General features: G+C 45.0%; 1 protein-coding gene across 1 annotated transcript in view; it reads left to right on the plus strand.

The window, feature by feature from the left end:
• The window catches only part of Lancl1 (LanC like 1), a 37,331-nt gene that overhangs the window by 8,611 nt on the left and 12,113 nt on the right, over positions 1 to 16,607 (plus strand). The window contains exon 3 of the mRNA XM_028870049.2: positions 9,105 to 9,312. Coding sequence (XP_028725882.1) covers positions 9,105 to 9,312 — 208 coding nt within the window. The remainder of the gene's footprint in view (positions 1 to 9,104; positions 9,313 to 16,607) is intronic.

Here is a 16,607-nt window from a genome sequence, read left to right on the forward strand (position 1 = left end):
TCAGTGTAGATTCAAAATAAAACATTAATTGATCCAAAGAAGATTCTTCTCCTAACAGCTTGTAGTTGAAAAGGGGTTGTTGAGAATCTTCTCAGGTGAGTTCTCATCCATCTAAATATCAGTCGGCAGCTGTTAATAAGTGACATTTCAAATGAACAGCCTCAGTTGTTCCACAGAATGTTCCTTTCCAGCGTCTTACATTGAAGAGCAGTGCACAGGGGTTGAGGTTGGCATGTGTCAGCAGTCACCATTGGGCTGTGTGTTCACGTCTCCCTCCCCTCCCAGCAGACTGACAACTCACAGTTTAGGAGCTCGGGAAGCATGTAGGTTACTTAGATAAAGAAAACAGCAGGAATGGAACCCTTCAACCAAATCCGTGGCCAGCTGCTGGCTCTGTGATGGGTCCAGCAATGTACAGGACACTCCGGGGGACATAGTGCTACATGTCACTGGGCTGAGCTGTCTTTTGTTCCAGGAAAGACTATCGAAGATCTTAGAATGGCATCCAGAGTTGAAATCACAAAAGACTAGTAAAGAGTTATTGTTATAAAAGGTTAATGGGCAGGGACGTGTCTCTGTTAAAAGTAGGCGTTTACTAGGAAACACTGCTTCTCTGACAGATAACGGCAGAGAGTTAAGTAAGTTAAGCCCAAGGGAGGGCTGATGTCACTGGTGTCTCTAGAAAGCATGAGGAAAAGTGCTAGCCTTCGTGAAATGTCACTTTCCCCATTCCTCGCTGATGATTCCTCAGAGAAATGGTGATCAGCTTACACTTTTGAAGAGAAGAAACCATGTGCACAAAGGGCTCCCGGGGCTTGGACTCTGGAAGGCCCGGGCTAAGCTCCTGCTAACCGGCTCGGAAAGCTAATGAGGCTGCGATTGGCATGCACGTCCTCTTCTCGAGCATTAGATAACGTTTTAAATAAGAAGAGCTGCAGCATGATCCCTAGAGTAATATTAACTTGGGCTCTAAACGCAGGTCATTAGTGTTTCCAGACGCCGTTCACTCTGATCTGCCAAGTGTATAGCTGTTAGCTGCCACATTAGCATGTGGCTCTCAGTTACTGCTGACATGAGGTTTATTTGAAAGAAGTCATTCTGGCCGGTTGTCTTCTCTTTGCAATTCGATCTCTCTTTATTAGAAGCTCCTGTGTCAGAGCCAGCATTTCCGTGTCTGATTGAGCCCTGAGCAGAGGTCCCCTTCACCTTCATGAGAAGCACCCATCCCTCTAAACCGGCGCCATTGAATGTGGATGGACACTGGGTGCACTAGAGCCCTTCTTACCATCCCCGGACTGGATAGATAACTGCCAGGAGCATTGTCTGTTGACTCTCTGAGCCACACCTTACAGCATATGATGTGGGTGCCGTTGTACTGTAGGGTATGTTACTAAGGCACATGTTTGAAACAAGTGTGGTGTTTAGATGTCCAAAGGGTGTGGAGGTGAAGCACAGAGAGCAGGTGACAGTGTTTGTAAGCAAATCAGAAGAATTGGTAGAAGGGGAACTGAGGAGATAGTTCAGGTGGATAAAGTACTTGGCATACAAGGATGGAAAGCGGAGTTCAGATCCCTAGCAGCCATGTAAATTCTGGGCTGGTGTGGTGCCTGCCTGTAATTCCAGCATTCTGAGTGTGGACACAGATCCCCAGAGTAGTCTGGGTAGCTAGACTTACGAGTTCAATTAAGAGGTCCTGACTCAACAAATAAGGTAGAGAGTAGTTGAGAAAGACCCCTGACATCAGCCTTGAGCTTTGCACGTGCACGCACACTCACACACATACATAAACGTGTATACGCGCACGCACACACGAAATAGTAGAAAGGAAATCAGACTGACCTAAGCAATGACCATTACAGACACCACCGAAAAGGCTGCAGCTGGGCCTGTCGTTCCCACTGCAGAGGCCTTCCACTCGGCATAAAGTCAGTCCATAGTGTTCAGCAAGAATGGTTGCGGGATGAATGTTTGAGGGAGGCAGCCGCATTACTGCTCTTGGTCGTTAACTGTGTAACCCAAAAGAACTAATCAGACTCGGTGCAAGGGGAAAAGAATGAACATTCAGCTCAGCTCCTATCTGTTAGGATGTGATTCAGTTCCTCACAGCTCCAGTGTCAGGTCAAGTTGAGACAAGAATTCAGGATTAGCTGACCAGTTTTACCATATCTGCTTTGTAACTAGTAAGGCTGGTAAAGAGCCAATCATTGAGACCTTGGCTTCTCTCATATCTTGACCTGAACTTCTCCCAAGAGTAAGGAGCACCTGATAGTCCTGGGTTAGCATGCATGCCTGGTTAACGGGAAGGGGGTGAACAGATGAGGACAGGACTCCAGAAGGCCAGTGGAAGGCCAGGTAGGTGCCTTCTGTATAGAACAGTTCTCTGTCGTCACAGATCCAAAATGGGGGAGAGAGTATGGTTCCCTCTGCACTCTGTCCCTTTAGATGAGAGATCAGAGACAGAGTAAAGTGACCTAACATCCAGTGAGGTTCACTGCCTCATGGGAATGGACACGAATCAGTGTATGCCAGGGACTAATCTGCGTGAGCCACGTGACTCAGTAATTCTATATAGAAGCCGCTATCATTTCAGTTTTCAGAAGCGTGCTAAAGGCTTAGGAAATGGGCTGCGTTTGCGCAGCTAGCAAGGGGAGAGGCAGTCTTCCACCCCTGAATGGAGAGCCCATGTTCTTACTACTTCAGCTTGCTTATAGCCTGTTATGCCAGTCTGATAAGAGGCTAGCGGTACGTCTATATTTGACCTTTCTGAAGCAGAGGGCTGCTGGACACTGAGTGAAAGGAAGAACGTGTAAGGTTTCCTTTGTTCTTAATCCTCGTTCCACAGTTGTATGGCAGCTATGGAAATGGCTAAGAGGAAAAAAGACCCATGTTTGAAGGGCATGTTTGACCTTTTTCCGCTGCTCTTTGTTTGGGGTAGTAGTAAACGTAAGGAGCAGAATCGTCCCTGCTTTCTTCCCAGGTGCCTGTGTGGAAAACTCTGGGGGATTTGTGCAGCCAGCAGCCCCCAGTGGGCAGCACTGGTCTCATGGCTGAGCAGATACCACCGTGGGTGCTCAACTGACACCCAGCTTGGATGGGTAGAGCTGTGCACAGTAAAGAAAAACTGCTGCCCTGGTGGCACCTAATTGTGTTGATGAAACGTGCACATTCCCAATCATGGACACATCAGATTGGGCAACAGTTCTGAAATTAGAGTGGAAAGCACCAACTTGATCCAGAAAGGGATGGGTATAGGTAATGGGAGTTCATCAGGAGTTTTCACTTTTGTTCCTCAAATCTGGAATGAAGAAAACATAGTAATTAGTGAACTTTTGAAGTTTCAGTGAACCATTTCAGTTAGATTGGAATTCTCCCTCCCCTCTCCTTTAGTAATTATCTGACTTTCCAAACTACTGAGTGCTAGGGGACCTCTCCCTACAGGTCTGCACTCTTAACGTGTTCCTGCCGTAGTGCCTCTAGCTTTCAGAGCCCCTGACCTGCCTGGAGCTGACATACTCTGGCAAAGGTACCACTGCTGACGGGTCGTGGAAGAAATGAGAAATGTGTAGAAGTAATCTCTAGCATTACAGACACACGTTTGGAGATTTTATCATGTCTGTATACATTAGAGACGCAGTGAGGTCTTGATTGGTCAAGAAGAATAGAACTAGCAATCCCTCAGAAACGCACAGGCTTAGTATTAACTACTTCCCAGCAGCTGGCTATCCTTACAGTGCCGCTGAGGCTGGGGAGCCAAGTAAGGCCTCAACAGTTGGCCTCCCCCCCCCCCCCAGTGGTGGTCCTGGAAAGGAACAGCAGAGCAGGCCAGCACTGATGCTCTTTCAGCAGACTTTTTTGACCTCATGGTGTATTTTTTTCCTTCTTAAAGTAAATTAGTTATGCACATTGCAAAGCCACATTTATAGGGGGAGTTGGAGGCAGCTCCTTATGCAAAGGAACACTTAGCCCTGCTCATTAGGGTAGTCGTGTTAGAACATTTTGCTCAGTGGAAATGGTAGGTTGCTGTCACCATGGCCAAGTGTAGGTGTTGACCATTTATGACGTGGCAGTGTAACTGGAAATGTGTTTCCTGTTTGTGAACTGAAATGTCCATAGTTAGAGAACAGGAGCTGGCAGCAGATGCTTGGGACCAGAGCGAGAGCTGCCTTCCAGAGCACTAACATGCCTCAGTTTCTCCTGGCCTCCCAGACCACAGACTGGCAGGTTGGCTTGCTTTGCTTTGTTTTAAGGAAAGACGATTCTCCGTTTCCCTCCAGCAGCTCCTGACACACATTGGGAACTATTGCCCACTTCAGTTACACGGCATTAAGATGTTTCCCAGATGCTTACCGATCCCGTTTTTTGACCATAGGATTCATAAATAAATGTTGTCTAATTAGATTTTTGCTTTATCCACGTCTTCCTGTCTTCCCTTCTCTCAGATTATACTCTCCCTTAAGTTGCACGTTTTAGCCATGTTTATGAGCAAAGCTGAAAAACAGTACAAACCGAAAGCCTTAATTTGCACAGCTTAGTGGCACTAAGTTTTCGTGGAGTAGACCAACCAAGATAAGAAATGAATAACACGTAACCTAAATTGTGATGCTAATGTCGGGCCAGTGCAATGGTGCAGGGTGTAAAGGTGCATGCCGCCGAGCCTGACAGCTGGATGTCCGTCCCCTGGACCCATGGCAGTACCAGGACAGGACAGATGCCCACCAGCCGTCCTCTGACCTCCACATGTGTGCCATCGCGCACACACCACAGACAAATGAAATGTAACTTTAAAGATTTCTAAAAGGTTTGTGGTCATGAAAATGTCAAAATTTATTCAGGTTCATGAGAAGGAGGCGTATATTTTCAAATAAAATATTTCCAAAGTAAAAAAAAAAAAAATGATGGAGCTTATTCTTACAATTAAGTATAATCAAAACTTAAATCGTACTTGAATATTTTCTGGGATGGTACAGAAACTTGAAAGATGGGAAAAGGAAGCATATCTCTGTTTTTGTAGTCTTTGCTTAGCAAATACGATACAAAGAGACTTTATCTGCTGCTCAGATGTACATTGAAGAACTCACTTAATTACAAATGGCTGTTGTCGCAAAGAAGTTGTGTGTTCCATGATAGATTTACACACTGACAGATGCAGTTCTGGGCTCAGGCTCTTGTCCTGTTGTGTTGTGTCTTAAGTTTTCCGTCGCTGTGATGAAGCACCGTGACCAAAAAGCAGGTTGGGGAGGAAGGGGTTTATTTGGCTTACACTTCCGCATTGCTGTTCATCACTGAAGGAAGTCAGGGCAGGAACTCAAACAGGGCAGGAACCTGGAGGCAGGAGCTGATACAGAGGTCATGGAGGGGTGCTGCTTACTGGCTTGCTCCACATGGCTTGCCCAGCCTGCTTTCTTATAGAACCCAGGACCACCAGCCCAGAGATGGCCACACCCACCATGGGCTGGGCCTTCCCTCATTGATCACTAATTGAGAAAATGCCTTACAGCAGGATCTCATGTAGGCATTTCCTCAGCTGAGGCTCTTTCCTGTGATGACTCTGTGTCAAACTGACACACAAAACCAGCCAGCACATGTTATCATAGAACTATTTTTCCTCATGACATTGTCTCCTTTAAAGACTTGAATGTATTTAAAGATGTGCGTCTCCATGAACACAGTGGTAATCTCTTGAGAACCTGCTGTCTGCTGGTGCTGCCATGCTGGTGGTGCCCACGGAGTTGTGGAACTGGGACATCCAGGAGCCATCATGAAATCTGCCGTCACTCATCCCCACCCAGTTCTCTTGCGTTTCCTCTTGGGCAGGTTCATTCTTACCGCATCTCTCTTCTGCCCCTGGCCCTGAGTCTCACCCTGACTCTTGAAGCATCCTCCTGACTACACTGCTCCATCCCCTACAGGGCAGCTGTCACGATTGTTTTTAATACCATTATGCTGTTGGGCCTCAAATGATGCATTTCAAATGAAACTGCCATCATCCACTGGCTACACCTGCGACACACTTTGCTACCTCTCTAGCTTTGGAAAGAGCGCTGTTCTTTAGGACCGCTCTTACAAGCCTTAATAAAGCAGAAGGTCTCTCTCCTGTGTTAGTAGACAGAGCAGGGTCTGGTGTGGTCGGATTTTAGCTCTCAGCGCACTAGGCCACCATCTGTGCATCTCCAGCATCCTAATTGAGTTTCCAGTTCATGGTCTACAGTTCCTGCGCTGACTACGCCATCACGTCTGCATTCCAGACCGGAAGGAAGTAGAAGGAAGGATACATGCTCACTGGGGAGAGCCTAGCCAGAGGCTGCAGGTTTAACTTCCTTGAAATCTAGGGTATGGTTGTTGAGGGGAAATGGGTGTGCATTGAGAGAACCACTTATAAAAAATTCCTGTTACAAGAAGTAAACCTTTGCCGGGCAGGTGGTGGCGCACGCCTTTAATCCCAGCACTCGGGAGGCAGAGCCAGGCGGATCTCTGTGAGTTCGAGGCCAGCCTGGGCTACCAAGTGAGCTCCAGGAAAGGCGCATAGCTACGCAGAGAAACCCTGTCTCGAAAAACCAAAAAAAAAAAAAAAAAAAAAAAAGAAGTAAACCTTCGTATCACAAATGGGAATTTTAAAAAAAATGTCTGCCATGGAAAGAAGTAACAAATAACACCTGGGCTTTCTCTCAGACTTTGGAGGCAGAGAGTTAAAGAGGTAGATGAGATCATTGATGGTAGCTGCCTCTGGAAGGCAGGAGCGGGCCAGGGGAAGCTGTGCACTGCTATCTGACTTCCCGTGAAGAACAGCAGGTATACTTTGATAAAGAGCCTTAACGCCTCAGCTGAGGCCAGACCTGTGACTCTATCATCAGGACCACAGGCGGCGTCTTGTCGTCCCACTTTGTCTGCTGTGTTTGCGTGTTTGGTATCTGCAGAGATGAAGATATGCCTGTGCATACTGTCTGAGGGTCAGGCTCGAGACATTTGGCCTCAGGTAGTTCATTTCCCCACTTTTTCGATTATTAAATTTAAAAATGTCGATGAGAAATGAAATATCTCTGAGCGAGCTGGTTTACAAGCAGGTCTGAGGGAATTGGCAGCAGCATTCAGCCCCTAAAGCCCTTCCCATCCATGGGTGCTTTGCAGAGGAAGAAACCACACAGTCTAGGAACAGACTGCCTAATCGAAATAGGACACAAGGGCCCAGAACAGGGGGGAAGAGGGAAATGCAACCTGGGGCCATGAAATCCAAGAAGCTTAAGAAATAATTCTGTGCTCATCAGAAAAGAACCAGCCAAAAGATTACCTGGTTTTCATGAGGAGTGAGTGCATTAGGTCTTCTTAGAACTGCCAGGCAGTGAGTGGGACCGGGACCCATCCTTGAAGCATGAGCTGGCTTTTTGGAACCTAGGGCCTATGCTGAGACACTTTGCTCAGCCTTGGTGCAGGGAGGAGGGGACTGGACCTGCCTCAACTGAATCTACCAGGCTGGGCTGACTCCCCAGGGGAGTCCTTGCCTTGGAGGAGGGGCGTGGATTGTGGGGGAAGGCTGGGGGGGGGAGGAGGGAGGACAGGGGAATCTGTGGCTGATATGTAAAATTAAATTAATTATAAAATAAAAATATTTATTTAAAAAAATAACTGTGAGGCATAAGAGATTTTGTTTGTTAACTGTTTAAGACAAAAGGGGCTGAGGATCGAGAAACCAGGATCCAAAGAGGAAAACAGTCACTGGACTTGAATTCAGTCACTGTATTCTCTCAATATGGTCATGTCATTATCTGGCATTACTTAATTGAGGCGGCAGTGGGAATAAGGGAGAGTGAAAGGGCCACCGCTTAAGTGGATTGCCAGCAGGTGCGGGAGGTGGGTGGCGATGAAGCCCATGAAGGACGTGACTCTGGAAGAAGCTCTTGACGTTGATCACTTGTGAAAAGGAGATTTTTTTTCCTCCCCACCTACGTGGTTCTGTACACTTGTCTACAGACCTTGAGCAGCATCGTTCCATCTGCTCATCAACTTTGGAATTACTAACACCGTGCCACTTTGAAAGAGCAGACAAGGTTATTAACTTTGGCAGGAAATGAAAATTTGGCCTTAATATACATGTGAAATTGAATTGTCTGTAACACAAAGCTTTGGAGATTACCCATGCAAAATGAGAAAAGTATCTGAATTTAAAATTGTCCTCAGTACAGTGAAAAGTAATTCTGCAGACTGCATTTTTACTGCACTGAAATCCATGAAGAGATTGGCTCTATTAATTTAGATTTAAACATAGGCTGTGTGTCTTCTAAAAATGGTAAATGAGATGGAAAATGTACTTTACAGGGAAAAAATGTTTCTGGAAATGCTTTAGGCAGGCAGACTCCCTTGGCTGTGTCTCTGACTGCTTCCCACTGAGCCGGCTTCAGAGGGGCAGCTGTCTCCTGTGACAAGCACTCAGAAGAAGGACACACAGACACTGCCTCAGTTACTCTGTAGGCTTTAGGGGAAGACAGGAGCAAGACCAGTGGGAACCACAACAAAGTCACTGGCACCTCTTACGTCAGTCTCCAAAGGAGCATGGTAGCAGAGGAGGCAGCCCTTGGCAGGAAGAAAGTATTAGAAGACTTGAGTGTATTTTCTCAAATGTCCAATGCCTGCCTGCAAGGAAACCGGAGTGTAGGATTTGGTGATACAAACTAGCTTCTCACACACACACAAAAAAATTACTTTTTGTTTAAAGAGAAGTTAGCTTTTTCATTCCTTGCTCTGAATTGCTTTATGTCACAATAATAATAATATATCTTGTTCATCATTAAGTTCTGTTCATTAAGAAGCTATCGACCAAAAACGATTAGTGATGGTCATTGTGTCTGTGTATGTGTCTCTCTCTTGGACAAGTCTTAAAAAGTCTTTATTACTTAATAGAATTTTAACAGTGAGGAACACAAAGACAACCGATTCCCTCTGCCTTTTTCTTAGAGCTGATTCATAGTAAGCAGCTGGGGCTAGAAAGAAAGGCACCTAACTTGCAGATGATTTCACATAGCTTGTCACATCCCACCCAGAAGAGCAGGTCCCACCGGATGAACACAGTGAGTTGCCCGTCCTCACCTCTCCTCTTCCTCCTTGTGTTCCAGGCATTGCTGTGCTTTACTTACACCTCTATGATGTGTTTGGGGACCCTGCCTACTTGCAGATGGCCCACGGCTATGTAAAGCAAAGCCTCAACTGTTTGAGCAGGCGCTCCATCACCTTCCTGTGCGGCGATGCAGGTCCCCTGGCTGTGGCTGCTGTGCTGTATCACAAGATGAACAGTGAGAAGCAGGCAGAGGATTGCATCACACGGTAATCATGTTGCTTTGTGAGGATGGCTACTGAGACATCATTAGGATGCTGCACATGCTCATAAAAGAACATTCTACTGAGTTTACTTTTCTCTCTCAGCAAATGAATCTTCCTCCTGCGTTTGGTCAGTTCTCTTATTCCTGTTATAGTTAAAGAACAGCCTTGTAATCCCTATCTTAGTACAAGATAGAAGACACTGGCATGGTCCAGATCAAGTATCAATTCCCTGGGATCAGAGCCTTGATCGTGGGATGATTGATTCATCGTGCTCCCCAGAATCAGCATTTGAAAAAGGGAAGTGGGTCTCTTCTTATAAGCCAGGGACCAAAAACTAATTCCAGACTGCTATTCTAGCTGGATTGGGTGTACATCTATAATTCCAGCACTCAGAAAGCTAAGGCAGGAAGATCCTGAATTCAAGGCCAGCCTAGGCTACATACTGAGACCATCCAAAATCCAATAAGGATGAGGAGGATGATGATGACTGCCTTCCTTGGGAGCAATAACATACAAAGCTAGATTATCATTTTGAATATAACTCATAGCGAACTATGTGCTAGTAACTTTTAAAGAATTGTTAAACTTTTCTACAAATAGACAATATCTATTGTCTTTGTAAAAGTTGCTGAGCACTCTTTGAACTCTCGAGAAGTTTGACTGGCATGCAGGTCCAGATGGGCAGGACTCTTGGGCTCTCACTGAGCAAGTGAATGTCAGCAGGCAGTGTCGCACTCTAGTAGTGTGATCATCCCAGAGTCAGCTGCGGTTTGTATAGCCCCACTATTCTTCCTTATAGTTGCTGCTAGAAATGCATACTTGCCAATTTGTTTGTTGAGGAATCTCTTCATTAATATATTCTGTCCTTCCATATCACTGGGTTTACATCCATAGACTCAGCCTACCATGGATCAGAAGTGTTGGGCAACAAGTTTATGTTGTTATTCCCTAGACAGCGTGACTCTTTTCAGAGCACCTTAGGTATAACAGAGATGCTTCAGAGTAGAAGTGGACATGTCCATGGGTTGTATACTAGTCCCCCATTTTATGTGAAAGATGTGCATGTCAGTATATTTTAGTGTCTTTCGGGGGTGACAGAACCAATCTCCTGGATGCCTAGCAATAACTATATATAGTTATCAACTGTATGTATAGTTTATCAACAGACCTTTTGAACTGTTCAAGTTACAGCTGTCCTACAAAAAAAATTATTTATACCTGTGTTACTTAATGTATATATATAACATCTATATATATATACATTATATATATATAAAAGAAATCTCTCCAAATTTTGTCCCATACAATGATACTTTCTCATTATAACAATTTTTTTCTTGAAATTATAACCACAGTAGGGAAGCCAAAGAATCTTTTGCTCTACTATAACATTATATGAATTGATATAATAAATCATTTTCTGCATTGACATTTTTAATACCTAATTGTACTTATAGCTATCAGAAGCCACAAATGATATAGTCCAACTTCAAATGAAGAGTCACATTATCTAGTTATGTATAGAAAAAAAACTATAGCAGAAAATCATTTAATATAAAACTATACAAGATTTAGAGAAATCTCAAGCTAGATCCCAGCTAAAAGCTTTCTCCATAGGGGCTGGAGAGATGGCTCAACAGTTAAGAGCACTGGATGCTCTTCCAGAGGTCCTGAGTTCAATTCCCAGCACCCACGTGGCAGCTCAAGACTGTCTGTAATTCTTATTCCAGGTGATCCAATGCCCTCATACAGACATGCATGTAGTAAAACACCAATGTACATAACATAAAAATAAATTATTTAGAAAAAGATTATTGGCTACTACTGTTCTTAAAAAAAAAAAAAAAAAAAGCTAGCCCTCATAGTGCTGGAAGATGCTGTACGGGCTGCTAGAGAAATGACATTATAGTCATACTCAGCTGTGAGCCCTGCATGTTGTACTACTGTCCCACAGAACAGGACAGGGTTATCCAACTGTTTCCCGATTGATTTGAGACCTCCCCACCAGGAGGGGGGTTATGTCTGGTACTGGAAGCCTGGTCAGAAGTCCATGGCTGGAGGTCATATGCCCTTTTGGGGAACCTTGTCTAAAAGGACACAGTGCCCCGTCAGCTTCCTTCTAAATATTTATGGTCATGCCCACAGGTCAGTGCTATTGTCAGGCTAGCCAGAGGAGCTTCTTTTGCACTGGATGGCAGTTTCTTTAGAGACTCAAAACTGATCTATGCTTTGAAAATATGTTCCTGTTGAGCATTGAGCCCCAAATGGGGCATCATATCGCCCTTCCAATCTCAGAGATTCCCAAGAGAGCGGGAAAGAGCGGGAATGTTGTGGGATTCTGCCCAGTGGGTGTGAAGGGCTATTGCTCTCCTGACCTCTCAGCAGCTGTGATTGCCTACAAGAGACCTGCAGGACATCAGTCAGTCATGTCAGCTTCCCTTAGTGGAGGGGGAGGAGTCACAGGCCCCACTGGCCTAAGCATCTTCTCAGCGCTCAGTGGCCACTGAGAGCAGGGGGCAGTTTTTCGGTGGTAAAGCAAAATGCCCATGCATTTGTGATGATCCACGCCCACATTCCTGAGGGTAACCTTCATTAAACTGATGGGTTCACAAAAATAAAGTAGGAATTTGAAAAAACTGTCACCAGAGGGCTAGATGGTACAAAGCAATAATTTCCCTAAAAGTTGAAGTAACATGTGTTCCTCCCATGGCAGTTACTGATGTATGACCAGCCAGTGCACTGTGGTTAGACGCTCACTTAAGTCTGAAACACAGAAACTGCCTTTCTTATGCACAGCCAGTTTTAAGTCGTCAGGCATGTGAGGTCCTGAGATAGAATTCTTCAGTATCACTCTGAATTACTATCAAATGACGTCATAGCAGTTCCAGTATGTCACACTCAAGGTCATCTTCCCAAAATACAGTGGCCAAGTAGGAATCTGCTTTGTGAAGAATTTTAATGGGTGGAAACAAGGTGTTGAAACAGATTGGAGTTTGTGCTCAATACTGGTTACACAAAAGGAAACGCACACCTCTCCTGTCTTCAGGAGCTCACGTGTAGGGGAAGATCCCCAGCTCTAGGCCGCAGTGTTTTGTTTACAGTAATATACAGACAGCCTCAGATGAGTAAACTGAGATGTGCTTGTTATTTATTTGATAGCTTGGTTATAAACATCTTTTGTGATGTTTTCAAAATTTTATGACATTTCAAGAACATTTTATTTATGGCCAGCAAACTTGTTATGTACAGTTAATACAGAATGTGAGATCAGGCATTGTTGCTCCCATTCATAATCCCTAGCACTTGGAAGGTTGAAAGTTCAAGGCCACTCTGGGCCACATAGTGAGTTCCAGGCTAGCCTGGTCTAGGGTGTAAGATTGTCTCAAAAGAAGAAGGTGTGTGTGTGTGTGTGTGTGTGTGTGTCTGTGTGTGTGTCTGTGTGTGTGTCTGTGTGTGTGTCTGTGTGTGTGTGTCTGTGTGTGGTTGTACCTATACTCAAATGTGTATAACGATATGACTGTGCAAGTCATTGTGGCCACAGCTCTGACTGCCCAGCTTCTTGATTTCATGATCCTATCTGGAATTGTACTGCTGGGTTCGCTTTCTCCATCTCTTCCCTCTTAGTGGTAAAATTCCTTCAGTCCAGTTTCATTTTATATCGTCAGGTATTGAATCGGCGTGCTTGCTGATTTGGCTTGTTAATGAGCCATCTGCCTAGTGTCACGTCCTCTGAGGGTGTCACACACCCATTCCCTTCAGCAATGTCTTTGCTGTGTTCCACTGGCTGCCCCAGCCATTTACCTTTCCAGCGTTTTCTGGGTGTAATGGGCTCTCAAAATCAGAATTTTGAGTTTGAAAGGGCAAACATGCCTTTAATATAAAAAAAGTAATGTTTAGACAAAGAAACTGGACTCCCAAGAAATCAGTTTCATTGGGTTTAGTTCTTAACCTTGCCCCTGAGGATCTTTGACTCCCAGAAGTAGATGGACCCAGCGAGACGTTTTCAGGATGGAGAGGACTTGCACTGTACCAATGGAGGATGGATGTCTCTAACTTCACACAGGGAGCTGAGGGCTTGGAGGGGGTGAATGAGAAAATACAAGCGGTCATGCTGTATTGCAGATGGCCTGGGTGAGTGACAGCACCTCTCACTGGTTCTCTGCTGTCTGGTAAAAACCCTGTGGAAGTCCAGTCTGCACGGAGCTCTCAGTGTCATAGTACGAGTAGAGAGCATCGACTGTTTCCCAGTTAGGTCACCGGCCTGACAGATCATAGTACGCTGAGCCCGGGACTTAGGATGGTCAGGACACACACACACACACACACACACAGACACACACATGATCATAGTACGCTGAGCCCAGGACTTAGGATGGTCAGGAGACACACACACACACACACACACACACACACACACACACACACACACATATGATCATAGTACGCTGAGCCTGGGACTTAGGATGGTCAGGAGACACACACACACACACACACACACACACACATATTATGAGAGATCATAGTACGCTGAGCCCGGGACTTAGGATGGTCAGGAGACACAGACACACACACACAGACACACACACACACACACATATATTATGAGAGATCATAGTACGCTGAGCCTGGGGCTTAGGATGGTCAGGAGCCGAGAACGTGATGTGTGTTGTAGAAAAGCTCAGTGACACCCTGGGGAAGTGCCACTAGGTGCCCAGCAGGGCCATCTTGTCTGAGAGTCTTCTTCCTCCCATGGCATTCACTGACTTGCTGGTCTCGTCTAAAAACTGGTTTAAAATCAGCTTATCCAAACAAATAACTGGAGCCACTGAGATACACTTGTGGGCTTGAGAGTTTCCAAAAAGACATACGATAATGGTTGCAATTTTCAAATGCCCTCATTATTTTACCTTAAGAAGGTAGCATGTGAAGCACACAGCTTCGAGCCCTACCTTTAGTAATCAAAACCAACTAATAAGTGCTGATAATTCGCAATCAGATCCAGAAAAGAACTGCACCATGTCCCTTATTACCCCAAACACTGTCGTTAGGAGCTGGTGGCTCTGAACTGGATGCTGTCTGTAAGCATTTAAACTGTATTCCTATCTGCTGTGACCAGCCCTATTGCAAATGAATTTGGTTTCAAAATGTTAATTGTATATCGCCACCTAGTGGTAGTGTAGGTGAGAACACTGGCATTTTTGTAATTCAGTAGTTGTTGAACTTCTAGTAGGATCATCATTGGAGTGAAGGCAGTAATCGTTCACAATAATACTTCCTGGGGCAGAAATGACACTGAAGTTTTCCTTTTTGAATAGTTTCTTCAGTCCCTTTGCAAAAGTAAATCAAGTTCATTTTTATTTCCAAAGTCTGGAGGGTTGTTGCATTTGTATTAGAAGTTGATAAAGTACTCGGATCTGACCTTGAGGCACATGTTCTGGCCATTACAGCAGCTGGGTTTGTATGTAGCAGACAGATTTGTTTTCTTGGCTCCAGTGTTATTCAGATACAAGTTCTGTCAGGAGGGGAAAAAATACAGTTTTCTTAGCAAATGCTTTTAAGCTCTTTTGAGATGAGGGGCTGGTGAGCTTCTCTGCCTGAGGCCATGTAGATTGCCCTCCCAGATCTTCCCTCCCAGGAGCTCTGTGAGCTCTGAGGAAGGCTTCTGTGTGAGTCTGTAAACTTGTTTTAAAGGCAGAGTCTTGTGTACCCTCAATGACCGTGAACTGATCCTGTCTCCATGCCCTGGTGCTGAGCTTGTGCTGAGCATGTGCCAGCTTGCTCAGCTTCTGTGAAGCCGCCTAGTCCCTGAGGAGCCTTGCATTGCCTGGACACTAGGTGTGTGTCATAATAGGACAAGAATCTACATAGCATCCTTTGCAGAATCATTTTGGAAAATGATTTAGAGTAAATGTGCCAGTCATTTGTGTTACAGGCCTGCAAAGATAAATACTGAAAAACTCCTGGGATTAAAATTGTTGGATTACAAGACACATAAGACACCTTAGACAGATTCCTCTAGAAATAGCTTACCCTCCCCCAAAAACTAAAACATAATATACATGCATACATATCCCATACAGCCTCACCAATGCCAGTATTTGTAATATTAACCTTATTCAGTAGCCCAAAAATTCTATGATTGTTATTCTTTTAGTTTGTTACTAACAGGTTTGACCTTGACCACACATACCTGCCGTTTGTATTTTCTTTTGAGTATAAGAAAAATTGGAGACTGGGGTTGTAACCTGGGATGAGCACTTGACCATTATGCCCAAGACACTGAGTTCATCCCCAGCACTGCAACAGTAAGTGTGGAGGCCCACAAAGGTTTCCTAGTAAGATCTGTGTAGCTAGAGTTTTCTCCAGTCCTGTGAAGCCCCATGGACCCCACAACTACTTATAAGATAATCACTCAGAAGCTCATATTAATTAAACTGCTCGGCCATTAGCTCAGGCCTACCATTGTCTAGCTCTTACTCTTGTACTCAGCCTATTTGTTAATCTATATATCGCCACATGTTCCATGACTTTACCTGCTGCCTTTGCATGCTGCTCCCTTGACAGCAGGCTGGTGTCTCCTCCCACTCCACCTTCCTGTTCTCCCAATTCTCCTCTCTGTCAGTCCCGCCTATACTTCCTGCCTGGCTACTGGCCAATCAGTGTTTTATTTATCAATCAGTCATCCACAGCAGATCTGAGCTTGCGTTTACCCAGAAGGGTTGCATTAGAGGTTTGCTTGACCACATGCATGGTTACCAGGTGAATGGAAGGGTCTGCACTTGGCCAAGCTAGGGGGCGGTCTTTTGCTCCACCCCTTGGCATTCCTATAAAAAGCCCTTTAGAAGAGACAGGAGGGGCTGGTGGATAAGGATCCAGGCCCTCCTGAGGCCCTCCTGTGTTTCTGTTTCTCTCACCTCTGTCCTTCTGTCTAAATATTTCTCACTCCTCCCTCTTCAAGAGTACCCTAGGGAAAAAGTGGGTGCAGGCCTCCACACAAATAAGATGAGGGGGCTGGAGGGATGAGAATCAAAACAGAACTCCTGTCTACAACTCAGACAGCCCCACTAGCATTGAGCAAAGCTTAAACAGTATTACAGTACATTACAAGAAACTTCTGGCCATGGTGACCCTGCCAGTTTATTTCCTGTAATTGTGAAAAGGAATAAAGAGAACATATGGGCTAGCATCTATATAGTTTGCTAATTTAAGGTGCATCAATTACTTGGAACGTGCCATTCTTTCAGAGTCCCCTTTTTTGTACCAAGGAGCAAGTGCTCATTAAAAAAAAAAAAAAAAAA

The sequence above is a fragment of the Peromyscus leucopus genome, chromosome 13 (genome assembly GCF_004664715.2).
Source record: "Peromyscus leucopus breed LL Stock chromosome 13, UCI_PerLeu_2.1, whole genome shotgun sequence".
In the NCBI taxonomy this organism is placed as follows: Eukaryota; Metazoa; Chordata; class Mammalia; order Rodentia; family Cricetidae; genus Peromyscus; species Peromyscus leucopus.